This window comes from Stegostoma tigrinum, chromosome 23 (genome assembly GCF_030684315.1).
Source record: "Stegostoma tigrinum isolate sSteTig4 chromosome 23, sSteTig4.hap1, whole genome shotgun sequence".
NCBI classification, from domain to species: domain Eukaryota; kingdom Metazoa; phylum Chordata; class Chondrichthyes; order Orectolobiformes; family Stegostomatidae; genus Stegostoma; species Stegostoma tigrinum.
In genome coordinates, this window is record NC_081376.1 from 30,263,674 (window position 1) to 30,282,743 (window position 19,070).

General features: G+C 40.0%; 1 protein-coding gene across 9 annotated transcripts in view; it reads right to left on the minus strand.

Moving 5' to 3' along the window:
• LOC125462329 (ankyrin repeat and fibronectin type-III domain-containing protein 1-like) overlaps positions 1-19,070 on the minus strand; it is a 753,498-nt gene that overhangs the window by 12,000 nt on the left and 722,428 nt on the right. For all 9 annotated transcript variants that reach the window (XM_048552254.2, XM_059654042.1, XM_048552260.2 and 6 more), the window contains 4 exons: positions 12,863-13,028; positions 3,064-3,230; positions 1,754-1,964; positions 309-976 (listed from right to left, as the gene is read on the minus strand). In XM_048552254.2, the coding sequence (XP_048408211.1) occupies positions 309-976; positions 1,754-1,964; positions 3,064-3,230; positions 12,863-13,028 (1,212 nt within the window). The remainder of the gene's footprint in view (positions 1-308; positions 977-1,753; positions 1,965-3,063; positions 3,231-12,862; positions 13,029-19,070) is intronic.

Below are 19,070 nucleotides of genomic sequence, written 5' to 3' on the forward strand. Positions count from 1 at the left end.
TGCAAGTCTCTACACATGATGGCAAAATGTTGGCAAGGTGGTACAATGCCTCTATTAGGGTCTTTAACCAATGTAAATGGCTGTCTGCTTCCAACCTGCTCAATAAAAATTACCTGTCAGCATGAAAGCAACAGGTACTGAGAGCCATTCACCAATGTGGTGTGTGCACACCATCCTCCTACTTGTTTATTTCCCTACCTACAGTCCTACCATGAGTTGGTCAGAATATCCAGCCCACTGAGTCTATTTATTGGACAGTGTCTTTGAATCTGATCAGATTTTGTAACAAATACTGAAAGCAAGCATACCTTCACACTTATTTCCTTGGACAATCCTGTGTGGTACTGTGGATAAACTCTTAAACTCGCAGACTTAAGTTTATTCCCTTCATAGCTTTGTTCTTCTTTCTGCAGGGATTCCTGATGAGGATTAATCCAGTCTGCAAAATCTTGGGTTTTGGAATGAGTCGTCAATCGTGAAATATCATTAGAATGAAGAGGAGTGTTTGGATTGAAGGACATGGAGGGCCTGGGTCCATTCACACTCGATCCATTGGATTTTTGTTCTGTTGGATATTCATCCATGGATTCGGGTCGTGACCAACATTTCCTTTGAACGTGGAAGGTTTGAGTTGGAATATCAAAGCTGCTTGTTCTGACACAGTAAGCTTGTCTTTTTTCTGTTATATGCAAAAGCTCCAGTTGTCTGCTTGGAAGCACAAAATCACTGTCGTAGAGTGGTGTGTGCCTTGTGTCCTCACGACTGCAGCTTACTTGTTGGGATTTGAGTTCATGTGCTTGAAGAACATCAGGAGCACCATCACGTAGATTGTGGCTAGATCTTTTGCTGCAGTCAAGGGCTGATAAACAGATAAGATCCACCTCTCTAGGGCTCTGAGCTCGGCTGGAGTCATAATCACTGTCCGTGGCCAAAAATACTTCCGAAGAGCCTTCCTCGTCTGATATCCCATGAGAGTCTGGAAGAGGGAACCATATACATTCAGTGTTGCTGTGATTCCAGTGGTAATGTGAGCACTGGATTAACTAAAGACTGAGTGGTACAGCTCTTAATCAGATTTCAATAATTGCATAGGAATAATACTTAGAGCAGTGAAGCCCATTTGATTCACTAATGATTATAAACAAATCCTTTTTGTGCAGTTTTATTTTGACACTGCTGTTTAAATCTCACTATTTAGAAGGAAAGTGATCAAAATTCTGGAAAGACAGAGTACAGCTCATGTGGATAGCAAATGGTGGAGTATGGAGGAAAAAAGCCAGGGATCACTAGAAGTGGGGAATTGGCATAAGTACAATTTGGTAGCTGGATTGGGCTGTACTAGCTGATTTCAGCAAAGCATTTGGGGAACAACTGTTGGCCTAAGTATGGAAGAGGAATCATCAACCGGCCTTTTCCTGTTTCTCATTCAGACCCTCCTGTGGAAAATACACATACATGTGTTCAATGAGAAAACTTCAGTGATGTTGTCCCACATATAGAGTAATTTGTTACTACCCACAAGTCAGTGATTCAAGGAAGAATTTGGTGCAAAGAAATGTCATCATTTTGCTGAAGGCTCACTTGGAGCTGTGAAATAGGATGGACTCTTTGGGATGTGTAGGCTTTTATTTAAACAGCAGAGCAAAGTAATAGAGCAAAACAGTCTCTTCCAAAATTTCAAAAAAGTCAGATTCAATGTTTTACTGAATGGCAGAGTTTATTTGTACCCGGTACTGTATCTTACTGCACTTACCCGTGGGATGTTTGTGATTAGTCTCTGGGGAAGGGGTTGGGGAGGGCAAGTAATCTAGGTTGGATGAAACAGATTGCAGATTCTCCTTTCTTATTTCTGTGGTAAAATCCATCAGCAAGGTCAATGGAATGCCCCCCGGAGGCTGCTTGTACCTTGCGTACTGTAGAACATCCATTATCCAGCGCACATCCCGCCAGATCTCCTCCATTTGCTGAAAATAAAATTAAAGCTTAACAACCAGATAGAATGGTATATTTGAAACAAGAAAGGGCTTAAAGCTATACTGCACATCATCACTCAATAATATTCAGGAATCAGAGTACTTACAAATTTAATTCACATTTGTAAACTAAATTAAGCAATATTTGTGCTGTGGAATAGACTACTTTTGAATTCGGGTTCCCAGTGCTTGTAATAAATAACCTATGATCAATTACAGCAGGACTTAGCTGCAGAGCAATTGCCTCTCTACACCATACAATCAATGTACCTGATCTTCAAGTTAAGAAGTGTACCCACCACTAACTCACTTGTTTACTTCCGAGAAAAATTCCGTGGACTTTTTGAAGCAGACTGACAACTGATGCAAAATGATCGAGAGTTTGTGTACTGGGCCGTGTAGTGAGACAGTCCAATCTCATTAATGTCAGACTCACCCAGCCAGGAGGCAGGAGAAGCTTTCGTTGCATCAGACTGGTCTGGGTTTGCTGTCTAAATTCTCATTGTACACTCCTGTCACATAGCACATTCACCATCACCATTAAGACTTAAAAATTTGCCTGGTATTTTTAGGGACAGGTTCAGACGGAGGAGATACTCTGGATCACCCCTCTGACCTATTCCTCTCTGACACTGGGAACTATCAGCACAGTGCAGTTTAATCTTATAAAAGCTTTGCTTCAAAAATTCCTCAAGTGTTACTATCCTCTGGAATTTACTACTGTCAAAGACTAATAAGCAATGTTTTTTTAAAGCGATATCATATCAGAAATGTTTGCCTTGTAAATAAACAGCTCACTCAACATGATCCGATGTACGAGCAGAAACCAGCTTTGTTTAGTGGATTCTGAATAAACTGCATTATTCGTTTATTAATGGACTACACCAAATATTATGGTCATGGGAGGTTCTGTGCCTTTAAATTATTCACAGTTCACTTTTAACAAGATAGCAAAAGCTACTTATTACAGGATAGACTCAGTCTGTCTGTCCTCGGTTAAATATGGACTCACTGATGAAGGATGCAAGGACTGATCTATTCATCTTCGTTCTATCAATGCAACAACGACTGCTCAATAGAATCTGCTTACCTGAATAAAGTCCTGGACTTGCTGATGCCTCTGTTTGGCTGCAACTACCTCAGAGTCAGAAAATGCCTCCCTTAGTGCCTGCTGGGAAAGGAGCAAATCTAACTCCAGTAGCGCTGAGACTTGGCAATACTGGCTAATGAATAACTTGTCATAGGTGAAGAAGTGCACTGAAAGACAGACAACAAATTGTCGATGGGCTAATGTATTCATTTATTCATATCCTTACACTCAGCTTTATTGTTACCTGTACTGCAGATTGCATGCAACGCAGTAACACTCAAAGATGGTTCAAAACACCAAGCTAGTAGTGTTGACACCTCAATCTTTTAAATATACATTCAGACTTGCTTATCAGATGTTCACATTGTTTCAGTAACACCTTTTAAAAATAAATTACAGAAGATTTGACATGAAAAATCTAACAAAACAAAATTAAGTGAATAACATGGAATATAATACATTAGTAACTTAATGTTTCAGTGTACAAGTCATTTATCCAGGTTTCTGCTGAGATCTGTTTCAGTGTTATTAGAAAACATTGTTAAAGCTACTGTATTGAAAAGAATGTGTGATATATTACTACACCATTCCTGTGGGGACATGTCTGTATTCTTGATGAATATTTCATTAAATCACAGCAGCATGTGACAATAATATGGACATCCATCAGGTATCTATGTTATAATTTTGAAATTAAACTTTGTCCTCTGCTGAACTGAAAGGGAGCTGTTTCTCTGAAAATTGTCATACAGAGGAATACCACTTTATCAGTATAGATTCCAGCTTTGAAAATAGATCTTAGTAAACACATTTTGAGTTGTGGCCATATAAATTCAAATCTTCGTATAAGAGAGTCATTAGAGCACAAAATAGCCCATTTCGTCCAATGAGTCCATGTAATCTGGCTGCACAGCAATCCAGTCAATTCCATTCCTCCTCTCTATTCCCACAGTTGTCTAAGTTTATTTCCATCTGCCCATCTAATTTCCTTTTAAAATCTTTCTTCCCTTCTGCTCGGCCATCCTGTAGACAATGAGTTAAAGTTATATTGCACTGTTGTGTAAAATAAAAGCTCTTCCTCATTTCCCTCTTGTATCTCTTCCCGAAAATTATAGATCAGCGTCCCTTGCACCTTGCACCCTCAGCTAACGCTGCAAACAGCTTTTCTTCAGCCGACCTTCTCTCAAGCTGTCATGATCCTCTCAGCTCTGCCAATCAAATCCATCACTCAATCTCCTTGGTCCAGGAAGAATAAGCCACCTTTCACAAACCTAACTTTTTACCTATATATATATATTCATCCCTACAACCGTCAAATGGAATCTTCTATTATGGAGTCGACAAATAGCATTGAGCAGAATGAAGATTGTCACATTTTGGACTAAGATGTGTATTTTTGCGTAATCATATGTTTTTCAGCTCATTCCTTAACTCATGAAATAACTAGCATGTTTGGATGATGAATCTTATTGGTTGGGTGCTGGAAATTCTACCCAACAGGGATCTAGGTCCAAGTGCCCACACAGCAATTCACTCAATCCAAACCTGCAGCATTGCTGGAGCATGTGCTGGTTGCCTGTCGGTACTGCCTGAAATATCATAAACCATGCAGAAACTGACACCTGATTCACTGATGTGTAATTTGTAAGAAAGGTGACTGTTACTTTAAGATTCTGGTCACAGTGGCCATTTTGGGAAGCAAAGCGCTTGGTTTAACCTTGCTGCCTACAGACTGAACACCTCCTTGAAATAGATACTGTGATTGTTAAACACTTCAGCCTTTTGGTCCTTGTTGAAATAACGAGATTCACACTGCTTTGTGATCCGCAGGGTGAATTCGCTGATTTTTCAGGGAAGAAAACAGAATCATGGTCCTAACTGCAGATCTTGAATATACTTCAAGAAAAATAAATCAAAAGCACTGTCACTGCACTGAAGCAAGTACAGACAGAGAAAGAATTCACCCCAAGGAAGAGGTGAACAGTGCCGAACAACTCACCTTGTGCTCCATCCTGAAGGTACATTGAATAACAAGTACTTTACATAGAGGGAAATGTTTTGAGATGGAGGTGTACACTCAAACAAAAACAGGCAGACTCAGAAATACCTTATTTTAAATGAGAAGAAGCAAAATTGGCAAAGCTAAGATTTTTGTGGTACATCATGCTGCAAAGGCTTTTTTTCATTTTTTAAAAAAAGTAACAGTAAATTTTGCTGCCGTGAGACTAAATGATGAAAATACAGAAAGCTGGAACTCCTATACACAGTGATTCCAATATATGCTGAAGCTAACAAAATTGAAACAGATATATTCATTCCTGCGTTCCTGAGTATTATTGGGGAACAAAACCTTTATCTGCCTGCTGTGTTCATCCAGCTCCACACTTTGTTATCTTGGATTCTCCAGCATCTGCAGTCCCCATAATCTCTGATCACAATTTTGCCCTCCTGAGAAGTCTGGTACAGCAAGAGAAACTGCATTCTAAACTTATGAAGAAATAGTAGGAATCCTACAAAACCATTGTTTACTGAAACGTTCAGATCCCACACATACAACTAGCATGATGGTGAATCTGTCTCCCCTTTCACAGAAATTTTTAAGAAGTACAGAATTTTGCAAATTTTGAGACAAAATGATGCTACAAGAGATGGACTGGTGTGTGACTTAAGATGTGAAGCAGTCCAGAAGATGTTACTGATAGAAAGAAATAGACTCAATGGAAGTACTGGGAATAGGAGTCTCAATGAAACTACCAGCCAGGGAAGGTCAACAGCCAAGCACCACAAGAAAGTTCACAAAATGGCAGCTCAGAGACAAGCACAACGCCAACTCAAAACTGCCAACAGGGCGCACAGCAGCAAATTGCTGATGTAAAGAAGCTGTATGCAGAAACCGCAGCATAGAAAGGGTGCTTTGAATCAGCATGTTTGAGGAAGAAGTGTGGATGGCATACAGGTAAAGTGCAGAAACTGAAGAGAAGGAAGAAAGTCTACGCTACAAAAAAAAAGACATGAGAAAAGCCCAGATACTCAGTCTGAAGAGTACTGCTATTAAACATATTGGCTATTGCTGGCAACACCAACCAATATTCGGTCACTCCCTCACTGAATGGCAAACCAATAAGAATGGACATGGACATGAGAGCAATAGTTTCATAGGTACCTAGAAATATATTTTAGAAGCAGCTGAGTTACGTTGTGCTGCAACCCCCAAAAATTGTACTGACAGAGAAAACAGGCAACGTGATGCCTTTGAAGGCTTATGTCAAAATGAATGTTCTATTATATGGTCAATTTGAAGATTTGACCTTACTCATTGCCTAAGGAATACTTCCAGCTTTATTGGGAAGAATGTGATTGGAGAAAATCAAACTCAACTAGCTAAAGTAAATCACTTGTTAGATTCTGAGACTAATCTATCTAAATTCTAATGAAATATGCTGCTGTTTTCATTGGGGATCTGGGAAACATGGAAGAGATCTTTGTCAAAATGAAAATCAAGGATGAGAATAAAGCAAAATGTTGCAATGCTAGATTAATGCCTTATGCATTCAGACCAAAGTTTGAGGCAGACTTAAACTGGCAAAGATGGGAGTACTTGACCCTGTAAATTAGTGTATTTAGGTGATGCCTGTCATATCAGTGATGAAGACAGATGGCTTGATATACATCTGTGGTGATTTTAAGATAACTAATAATCCAGTGTTAAGTGCTGAGCTGTATCGTTTGCATTTAATTGATGACCTATCTTCTAGACCAGCTAGGGGTCAGCTTTTCCGATAACATTGATCCTGAGTCACTTCATATAGTTGAAATACCTGACAACTGTAAAACAAAGGACTGTTCAAATACAAGAGACTTCATTTGGAATATTATCTGCACATGCATTACCAGATTAGATTTTAAGTGGATTGGAAGGAGTCCATAGACGATATTTTTGTCATGGGGAGAAACAATTCAGATGCTACTCTGTAGCAGACAGGACGATTATGATTTAAGCCTAAAGAAGGACAAAAGTAAATTTTTCAAATCTTCAATCAAATGTTTGGGCCATGTCATTGATGTAAGGCACTACACAAATCACCTTCAGAAGTAAAAGCCATGTTGAGGCACCAGAACCTAAAATTGTAAACCAACTACAATCATTTTGGAGAAGCTCAACCAACCTGGCAGTATCTGTGGACAGAAAGCAAAGTTAACATTTTGGGTCCTGTGAAGAAGGGTCAGCAGACCTGAAACATTAACTCTGCTTTATCTCCACAGATGCTGCCAGACCTGCTGAGCTTCTCCAGCAATTTCTGCTTTTGATTCCTATTTCCAGTATCCACAGTTCTTTGTTTGTCATACTATCTAATTTTGGACTTGCTAAATTATTACAGCAGGTGTGTCACAAACATAAAATCATTCTCAAGCCTTTGCACAATTTATGTCAAAAAAGGAACTGGAAATGGGAAGATCAGCGTGAAATAGCTTTTACACAAACCAAAGAGGCTTTAGAATCGAAGTCCAAAGTTACTGTTGCAAGTACCATGTGATGCATGTCCATACGGAGTGGGAGAAGTCGCTCCTCACATCTCCCCCAATGGTGCAGAGATGCCAACAGCTTTTGCATCAAGACCATTAAAAAAGCAGAAATGAACTATGCACAGATACTGAAAGAAGCTCTAGTAATCATGTTTGGCATTGGATAATTCCACCAATTCCTGTATAGCTGGAAATTTGCCTTACTAACAGACCACAAACCACTATATTTGGGCATCATACAGAGATGTTTAGGTAGGCATTGTTATCAGCCCATACTTATACAGTTAAGTACTGGCAATCCAGCATATATGGAAATGCTACTGGGTGCTCTATATTACCTTTGCCATATAATTGACTACAAATAGTACATATGTAGATATTTTCTACTTCAAACAAGTAGAGAACATTTCGTTAATGGCAGGACAAGTTAAGAAGTACACTAAAAATAATCCAGTACTACCAAAAGTGATGGACATGGCACTTTGTGGCAAGATTACAGGAACAACCCCAGAACTGAAGCTATCTGTCACACAGAAGCTAGAACTATTCATACTAGCAGGTTGTTTCCTATGGGGAACAAGAGTCATCATTCAACCATAGCAAGCAAAACATGTGCTATGTCAACTACATGAAGGTCACTGTGGTGTTGTCATAATTAAGGAGTTGGCCAGGAGATATTTTTCATGGCCATGGCCTGACTCTAACATTGAGGAAAAGGTAGGAAAATGTGTAGCTCGTTTATCTTCAATAGCACCATTACACCCATGGGAATGGCCAGAAAGGCCACGGCAAAGAATCCAAATTGACTTTTGATGGGGGGCATGCTTTTCATAGTAGTTGACACACATACTAAATTGGCTCAAGTTGCTAGAATTGAAGTAACATCTTAAGAGAAAACCATTTATAGGTTGAGGAGAACATTGCGATGTTTGGTGATCTAGAACAACTTGTTAGTGATAGTGGTCAACAGTTTATGTAATGAGTTTATGGACAATCTGTCTAAAGCTGAAAGCAATTCAACAGAAACAATTAGCTCCTTATTACCCAGCCACAAATGGTTTGGCAGAAAGATTTGTTCTGACAATTAACATTCCCTCAAAGATAACGCAAGAACAAGGATCAGTATCCAAAAGACTGAGCCAATTTTTGTTAATAAATTGGAGCACAGTCAACTCAACCACTCAAAGTTCTCTAGCATTTCTCGCGGTGAATTGTCGGTTGTGCACAGCATTTGGTTTGCTGAAACCACACATGGCAAAAGACACTTTTGACAGGAAACAACAAAATCAGGTTTTCTAATGGGAGAACAAAGCCAAATTCCACGTTTTCCAAAGAGGTCAGAAGGTTTAGTGAGGAAAACACCACTGACAAGAAGTCAGTACCAGCTATTATTGTAACACAGACATGTAGAATGGAGAGGATATGCAGATTGACTTTTGGCAACCAGAATGAATGTACCAGAGACAAACTTAATTGAACATCCACAAATAACTGCCAAATAGAGGTCTGGATATATCTGAGAACAGAATACCTTAGTTGAGAATACCATGATATTGTGTGAACCTAGAATCATAGAATCCCTACAGTGTAGAAACAGGCCATTCGGTCTATTGAGTCGACAATGACCCTCTGAAGAGCATCACACACCCCCATTCCTACCCCTGGAACCCTGCATTTCCATTGGCTAATCCACCTAATTTGCACATTAAATTCCCTTTACTAGGCTATCAATTGCCCTTGTAACTTCAGCAAAAACCCAAGAATCAATGGTAAAAACCAGGGAATGATACTAAACATTTTTGCTGAGGTAGTAAATACCTTCAGACTTGTAATAAATAACCTAACAGCAGTATTAAGTATCCTTCAAGCAATTAACGCCCTGACAGCAGCATTAAACGTCCCAAGAGCAATAATAAACACCCTTACAACACCATTAAACACACTTGTGTTAATGATAAACACCCTTACCAAATTAATAAGCACCCTGACAACATTAATGGACACACTGTAAATACGATGAGGAAGAAGTCACATAACATGGAGGGACAGCAGGAATATGTTTACAGATAATATCTAAATCTTAAACCTGACCAAGTAATTAGTTAAAAATTGGAAAAACATAAGACAAAATGCTTATATATACGTACATTTTAATCAATCAATAAAATGTAATCACAACATAGAGGATTGCTAATGTAAATGGTTTACTATGAATGCAATATTTGGTAACTTGCAGACGGCATTGTGATTTGGACATCGACATCTGCCATAAGATCTGGATTTCAGGAAACCTGGACTAAAAATTGTTGAGCAGGACATCAGGGCTTGCAGGGAAGTAGGTGGATATTTTGATTCAGGAGGCACATACACTGCATGGTCACATAATGGCGCAGGTCATTAGAATTCAGGAACAGAGGGATTGTTCTACAATTTCTGAAGATTGTGTTACCTTCCTGGTTCATGGGCATGTCCTTGAAGCTCCAGAAGTAGTTGGGAGTAGGAGGAGGAAGGATTCAATTATTGTGAACCACAGAGGATCCAATTACATAGGTAGAACTAAGAATATGGTTCACATGAGAGAGTTTATGGGTCAAGCTTTAAACACAGAATCACACAGGTAATGATCCCAGAAATGTCATTTGAGTCTCATGCATTTTGGCAAGACAGATTAGAAGGCTTAGCTGAAAGAGTGGGAGGCAGGGTTTTTGATTCTTAGGATACCAGAAGACATCTATTGGGACAATCTGCACTGGAACTAGATTTGATTCAAATGTCCTGATGCATTAAATTGACTTATAATATAATTAGGGCTTTAAACTAATGAATTGGTGGGGCAGGAGTGGATAGGGTGAGGGAAAGATTCAGAGAAAAAGTGTGATTTGATAAATGGACAGAACACAAAGAACATGAATAATAGGGTCATTTTCATTGTTGTGGGCTATATCTAGTGGGTTACTGCCAGGATGAGGTCCCAGGCCTCCTATTTACAAGCTGTACCCCTGACTTAAATGAGGGAACCCAAGTGTAAAGTATCCAAGTTTGGTGATGATGCTGTTAGATGGAAAAATGAGCTGTAAGTTGGGTACTGAGAGACTGTAAAGAGATATAGATAGGTTAAATGTTTAGCAAGAAAGTGGGAGATGGAATGTGAGGTTAAGAAGAGTGCAGCTATCAACTTTAGAATCAGAGAATCGCTACAGTATAGGAACAGGCCCTTCAGTCCGATGATTCCATGCTGTACCTCAGAGCATCCCACCCCGACCCAGCCTCCTATAACCCACCTAATTACACATCACTGAACACTACAGGCAATTTAGCATGGCCAATCCACCTATCCCGCACATCTTTGAACTGTGGGAGGAAACCAGAGCACCCAGAGGAAACCCACACAGACACAGGGAGAATGTGCAAACTCCACACAGACCGTTGCCCAAGGGTAGAATCGAACCTGGGTTCTGGGTGCTGTGAGGCAGCAGTGCTAACCACTGAGGAACCGTGCCACCCCAAAACTTGGATTGGTAAAATAGAAAAACCCGAACTTATTTAATTGCTAAGAGACTGGAAAATGCTTATATTCAAGGAGACCTGAGGGTCTTTGGCATGAATTACACAAAATTAATATGCAGGTGCAATAAGAATTAGGAAAGGAAATAGTATGCTAGATTTTATTCCAAAATATTTACATTTTAAAACTAAATAAGTTTCAGTCCAATTAAAGAAACTTTGATGAGAACACACCTGGAGTACTGTGTATAGGTGTGATCCTTTTACCTAAGTAAATATATATATTACTTACAGAAAGAGCACCATAAGTTTACTTGACTGGTTCCTGTGACTAGGAATTACCCTTACAGGAAAGATTAAATAGGTGAGACATAGATTCACTGGTTTAAAAGCATGATGTGATCTCAATCAAGCAAATATAATGCATAGGACTTGATATGATAGGTGCAGGTAGGACTTTTCGACTGGCTTGGGAGTCTTAGCATTCATAATCTCAGAATATGGTGTCAAACATTATGACCGAGATGAGGTGAAATTTTTGATTTCAAGAGAATGTGAAACTTCTGAATTTGCAACTCTTGAGAGCTATGAATGCTTAGTTGTTGAGAATATTCAAGCTAGAAACTGATAGATTTTTGGATTCCAAGGGAATCATTGTAAACGGAGCCAATCAGGAAGGTAGAGTGGAGGTACAATTAGGCATGATTCATCAACTCTACAAACTAAAACTTTAAACTCCCTAAAGACCCTCCTACCCACACAAATAGCCAAATGTAAACAGGGGGAAAAAATCACATGGCAGAGGGAAAACTGGAAAAACAGCTCCATAGTCTTTGTTCATAGTATCTGTTGGGTTGGTCCTTATTGATCCAAAGGTTTCTCCTCTATCTTTTTCTTAATGCTTCCACTGGTTTGCAAGAAGCACAGCGTAGCTGGTTCACGTATGTACTTGGGAAGGTTGAGGCAACAGGGTGTTCTTATTTAAAATCAATTGCCAGAATATACAAATTACACCTTAACAAGTCACAATGGAGAACATCAGGGAATTGGCAACAAAAAGGAAGAGAATTTTAAAGTTGAGGAATTGCTGGATCAATTGGTAATGTGGATCAGTAAGTACAAGGGCGAATGAGACTTATGACAAGGATATAGGCAGCAGATGTTTGGAATGATGCCAGGTTTATGGAGGGTAAAATGCAGGAGGCTACCATGAATGCATTGGAATAACGAAGTCTAGTGGTAACAAGGACTTCAGTTAGCACTTCAGCAAAAGCTGAGTTGAGGCATGGGTGGAGTAGGGTGCTATTAAATGGGCGGAAATGGGCAGAGTTAGTCATGACATTGATGTGTGGTTGAAAACACATTTAAGCATCGAGGTTGTGGCAGTTTGGTTCAACCTCAACCCATTGTCAAGGACAGTGATTGAGTTGGTAGCTAGGGAATGGAATTTGTAGTGTGGTCCAAAAGCAATGACTTCCGTTTTCCCAATAATATACTGGAAGACAATTCTGTTCATCCACTATTGGGCATCAGTTTAGCAATCTGATAATTTAGCAGCTATGAAACAATCAAGAGTTGTGTAGGTGAGGAAGACCTGGCTAACAACTTTAACCTTCTTTTTGCAGCCCTAATCTGTGGACCTTACAATTCACAAAATATAATACATCTACAATTAAATGTGAGTTCAGTAAAGATGCCCTTATTTAAAAACCAATTACCTGAATATACAAATTACACATTGACAGAACAGAATAGAATTTTCTGTACTCACCCAGTTCAAAAATCTGTAGTGGCAGTGTGAGGAACCCTGAACAAGGATTGGGCTTATTTTGTCCTGGGGCTGTGCACACATCATCAGATGGTGGCAAAAGGAGAAGGAAGGACAGGTTGTCTGCAAAATCCAACACCTCTTGGCTGTACAGCCTGAAATTTTTGGCCTAAAGTTTCACAGTGAAGGGAAAAAAAACACTTAAATCACCATGTTCACAATAAGTTGAATCCCCATGACAATTATATTATAATTTTGTGCACACATACTAGCATGCCGTTCTGAGCTGTACAATACAAGTCATTGGATAGAGGGCAGGATGCTTGGCATCAGACAAGGTAAAGGATAGAGAGTAGAATAGATGGTGAAGTGTCAGACTTCAGGTGGGTACAATTTATGGAATGAGATGGGCCATTCAGACAGAAAAATAATGATTTAGATATAGGTGCCTGAATGAATTAGTTTTTAACCTTAAAATGCCTTAATCTTAAAATTAAATGTCTCCTTAAATCAGATTAAATGCTGGAAACTTGAATGCTTTCCACTTTGGTTACCCAGGACAGCCACACTGTGATATCAAGCTTACTCTGTATAATGGGATATGATTATTCCAATGATGATGACGTAGCTCATACTGTTAATCTGATATCAGTCGAGTCATAAGTCACATGACACCAGGTTTAGTTCAACAGGTTTATTTGAAATCTTAAACTTCTGTAGCATAGCTACACTCCGAAATCCAGTGATTTCAAATAAACCTGTTGGACTTTAACCTGGTGTCGTGTGATTTCTGACCTTGTCCACCCCAGTCCAACACTGGCATCTTCACAACATGACATCAGCAGAGTACAGCAGACTAGAGGGAGGTTTATTAAGAAGCAGGATTAAGACTCTACATTGGAGAGCTGTATTCAAGAACATGTGTATACGTACACATGTAAATAATGACGAGCATGGTATTAAAGGAAGTGAGAGAACCTTACTCTAAGATAAGGATGAACGAGGCATGCTAGAGATAGAACAATTCAAAATACATTGCAGATCAGTGACATTTACATCACTATAGAAACAGAGAAGATATCACATTGAGGGAGCACATTCCTGACGAAGGAAAATCATTCGGAAAAGAAAAAGTCCAAAAGACCAAGAATGAAGATCGTCAAAGTAAGCTAAAATCTCCAAGATGAAATCAAACAATGTCAGCACAGATTCTGGACCATTTTCTCACAAGTGAAAGAGCTTTTAATACCAAATTTAAACTCAATACAAGGGTAGTTGTTTCAATACAAGCTGACATTTTGCCTTGGTTCAAATCAGTGAATGTTTAACTTGCAAGCACCAAATGTCAAGGTCTGATGGGCACAGATCTTTGGTCATTTCAATCCCATCTCAGTTATAAAAATCGAAACATCAGGGAGACTGTATATACTGAAGGACCCAACCATATCTTTACTGCATAGAAATGGAGAGAATGGACCCAACACTTCCAGGGGAAAATGGAAAAGAATTTCATGTAACATTTCAAGGTTATTCAAAAGCTTTAGACAATCTAAAACAGGAGTATCACATTACTCTGCAGGAAATATACCTCAGTTCAATTCACTGACTATTATCAAAGGTGAAGGCTTGGTTAGAGAGCAAATTAAAAAGTAGGGTTATATCACAGAACCACACAGAGTAGCTCAGGACTGCTAACAGATTCCAAATACAATAGAGAGCTAAGATTATACATGAATCTCTCTGAACTGAACAAAAGGGTTCAAAGGTAAGTTTGTTGAATTTTGTCAGTTGCTGACAGTTCCAATAAATTTGCCAGAAGCAGAATTTTTTAATAACACTAGATGCAAACAGTGAACTTTGGCAAATATCCCAAAACAACGAGTCAAGATGGTTGACTACATTCATCATACAATTTGGGTGGATTTGTTTCAATTGTTTACATTTCAACATTTTGTATGCACATAATTTTAAAGTTTCCTGAAGACAAACGAGATATCATTTGTCACATGGATGATATCCTGTACACTGTCAGACCAAAAAACAGCATTACAACAAAGTCAGGGAAGATTTAAGAGTGTCACACTCAACGAGGAATGCCAGTTCTCAAAATAAAATCATGTTTTTGCAATATACAACTAGGAGTAAGGTATAACAGTGAATCCCAGAAAGACATGACCAACAAGTGAACCTCTGTAATGGAAGTGTGTGAACAATGTATAGTGTGTCTTCGGAATTGTGAGAATTGGGAAAGTCTATTCTTAACCATGCCACTCAATCCACAGAAGAACCTTTGAAAAAAGACCAACATTATTAGAAGTATTAGAGTCATAACAGACTACAACTTTTCAGAAGATTAAACAGAAGCTGTTTTCTTAAATATATCAACTATACATAAGCCATGATTCTTTGCCATAGTTGCTGTGAATGTATCATAAATGGAAGTAGAGTAAGTTCTCATTTGGTGAAAAATGTTGAACACAAGTTGACTATATAGTTTGCATCAAGACCACTGACAAATTTGGAACAAAAATATGCCACAATTGAAAACATTCGTTGTTTATATAGATTTTCTCACGGGGTTGAGATTCTAGGATGAAACAGAGCATAAACTACTAGTCACATGACTAGGATCAAATGAAATTGCAAAAATACTACTGCAAATACCAAGATTTAGATACATGTTAATGAGACACAACAACATTACTGTCTGTGTCCCAGGCAGTGGGCAGATTATGGCTTACACATTCTTCAGGGCAACTTGGATCAGTCTAAAATAAATACTTAATCATCACTGAAGAAGGGGTATCATACTACTGCAGTTACCAATACCAGCAATCATGGGGAAGCTCAAAGAAATTTGTGCAGCTCAGAAAAGAGATGACAAGTGCACAAAGATTCAAGAATTCCATCTGGAAGGGTAGTCTAGATATTGTCCAGCAGATCAAATTTTGAAGAAGTATCATGAAAAGAAGCAACATTTAATAGGTGTAGAAGATCTATTGGCGTGCAACCACGTATTGATTATACTGAAGTCTATGAGTGAAGAAATCCTGAAACAACTTCGTGGTAGATATAAGGAAGTCACAAAATGCAGAGCTTGAGTTCAACAGGCCATGTGGGGGCCAGGTACTGTGGAGTAAATAGAAATTTTATCTCAAAGATAGTGACAACACAGTGTGGAGCTGGAGGAACACAACAGGCCAGTTAGCATCAGAGGAGCAGGAGAGTTGACATTTCGGGTCAGGACCCGTCTTCACAAATGATGAAGGGGAAGGAAGCTGGGAAATAAATAGAGAGGAGGGGTGGGGCTGGGGAAGGTAGGTGGGATGGTGATAGGTGAGTGCAGGTAGGGAGCGGTGGGGATTGGTCAGTGGGATGGGTGAGGCGGATAGGTGGGAGAGAAGATGGACAGATTGTGTCAGGTCAAGGAGGCCGGGATAAGAGGGAGGGTTGGACATGGGATGAGGCCACAGCAGAGAGAGATTTTAAAACTGGTAAATTCCACGTTTAGGCCATCGGGCTGTAGGTTCCCAAGGCGGAAAATGAGGTGTTGCTTCACCAGTTTGCAATTGGCATCATTGTAACACTGGAGGATGCCCAGGATGGACATGTCACCCAGGGAGTGGAAGGGGGAGCTAAAATGGTTGGCAGCTGGAAGGTGTTGTCATTTGCCATGTACAGAGCGTAAGTGCTCTACAAAACGATCGCTGAGACTACGCTTGGCCTCGCCGATGTTTTTATCTCATTGCTAAATCGCCCACACTGTTCAGGGATATTTTGGTTAGGTAGGTTAGACATGGGAAATGCAGCGGCAAGGGAATGGGTCTGTCTATACCAGAGTGCTATATTCTGTAACATGTATATAAATGTGTAAATAAACAGTGTTTGGAGAGACTAAGCAAGGTTTACTTCGATTAAATTTACATGTAAATTTACAGGGGCGAAGCCACATTAGATTTGGTACTGGGTAATGAGCCCGGCCAGGTGTTAGATTTGGAAGTAGGTGAGCACTTTGGTGATAGCGATCACAATTCTGTTATGTTTCTTTAGTGATGGAAAGGGATAGGTGTATACCACTGGGCAAGAGTTATAGCTGGGGGAAAGGCAATTACGATGAGATTAGGCAAGATTTAAGGAGCATAGAATGGGGAAGAAAACTGCAGGGGATGGGCACATTAGAAATGTGGAGCTTATTCAGGGAAAAGCTCCTGTGTGACCTAGATAAGTATGTACCTGTCAGGCAGGGAGGAAGCTGTAGAGTGCGGGAGCCGTGATTTACGAAGGAGGTGGAATCTCTGGTCAAGAGGAAGAAGAAGGCTTATGTTAGGATGAGATGTGAAGGCTCAATTAGGGCACTTGAGGGCTACGAGGTAGCCAGGAAAGACCTAAAGAGAGAGCTCAGAAGAGCCAGGAGGAGACATGAGAAGTTGTTGGTGGATAGGATCAGGGTAAACCCTAAGGCTTTCTATAGGTATTTAAGGAATAAAAAAATGACGAAAGTAAGATTAGGCCCAATCAAGGATAGTAGTGGTAAGTTGTGTGTGGAGTCAGATGAGTTAGGGGAAGTGCTAAATGAATATTTTTCAACAGTATTCACTCCAGAAAAAGACAACGTTGTCGAGGAGAATACTGAGATACAGGCTACTAGACTAGGTGGGATTGAGGTTCACAAGGAAGAGGTATTAGAAATCCTTCATAGGGTGAAGATAGATAAGTCCCCTGGGCCGGATGGGATTTATCCGAGGATCCTCTGGGAAGCCAGGGAGGAGATTGCCGAGCCTTTGGCATTGATCTTTAACTCGTCATTGTCTACAGGAATAGTACCAGACGACTGGAGGATAGCAAATGTGGTTCCCCTGTTCAAGAAGGGGAGTAGAGACAACCCTGGTAATTATAGACCAGTGAGCCTTACCTCAGTTGTTGGTAAAGTGTTGGAAAAGGTTAGAAGGGATAGGATTTACAATCATCTAGACAAGAATAAATTGATTAGGGATAGTCAGCACGGTTTTGTGAAGGGAAGGTCGTGCCTCACAAACCTTATTGAGTTCTTTGAGAAGGTGACCAAACAGGTAGATGAGAGTAAACTGGTTGATGTGGTGTATATGGATTTCAGCAAGGCATTCGATAAGGTTCCCCACAATAGGCTATTGTACAAAATGCGGAAGAATGGAATTGTGGGAGATATAGCAGTTTGGATCGGAAATTGTCTTGCTGAAAGAAGACAAAGGGTGGTAGTTGATGGGAAGTGTTCATCCTGGAGACCAGTTACTAGTGGTGTACCGCAAGGGTCGGTGTTGGGTCCACTGCTGTCTGTCATTTTTATAAATGACCTGGATGAGGGCATAGAAGGATGGGTTAGTAAATTTGCAGACGACACTAAGGTCGGTGGAGTTGTGGATGGTGACAAAGGATGCTGTAGGTTGCAGAGAGACATAGATAAGCTGCAGAGCTGGGCTGAGAGGTGGCAAATGGATTTTAATGCAGACAAGTGTGAGGTGATGCACTTTGGTAGAAGTAACTGGAAGGCAAAGTACTGGGCTAATGGTAAGATTCTTAGTAGTGTAGATGAGCAGAGAGATCTTGGTGTCCATGTACACAGATCCTTGAAAGTTGCCACCCAGGTTGACAGGGCTGTTAAGAAGGCATACAGTGTTTTAGCTTTTATTAATAGAGGGATCGAGTTCCGGAACCAAGAGGTTATGGTGAAGCTGTACAAAACTCTGGTGCGGCTGCACTTGGAGTATTGTGTACAGTTCTGGTCACCGCATTATAAGAAGGATGTGGAAGCTTTGGAAAGAGTGCAGAGGAGATTTACTAGGATGTTACCTGGTATGGAGAGAAGGTCTTAAGAGGAAAGGCTGAGGGACTTGATGCTGTTTTCACTAGAGAGAAGAAGGTTGAGAGGTGACTTAATTGAAACATATAAAATAATCAGAGGGTTAGATAGGGTGGATAGGGAGAGGCTTTTTCCGAGGATGGTGACGGCGAGCACGAGGGGGCATAGCTTTAAATTGAGGGGTGAAAGATATCGGACAGATGTCAGAGGTAGTTTCTTTATTCAGAGAGTAGTAAGGGAATGGAACGCTTTGCCTGCAATGGTAGTAGATTCGCCAACTTTAGGTACATTTAAGTTGTCATTGGATAAGCATATGGACGTACATGGGAATAGTGTAGGCTAGATGGGCTTGAGATCGGTATGACAGGTCGGCAC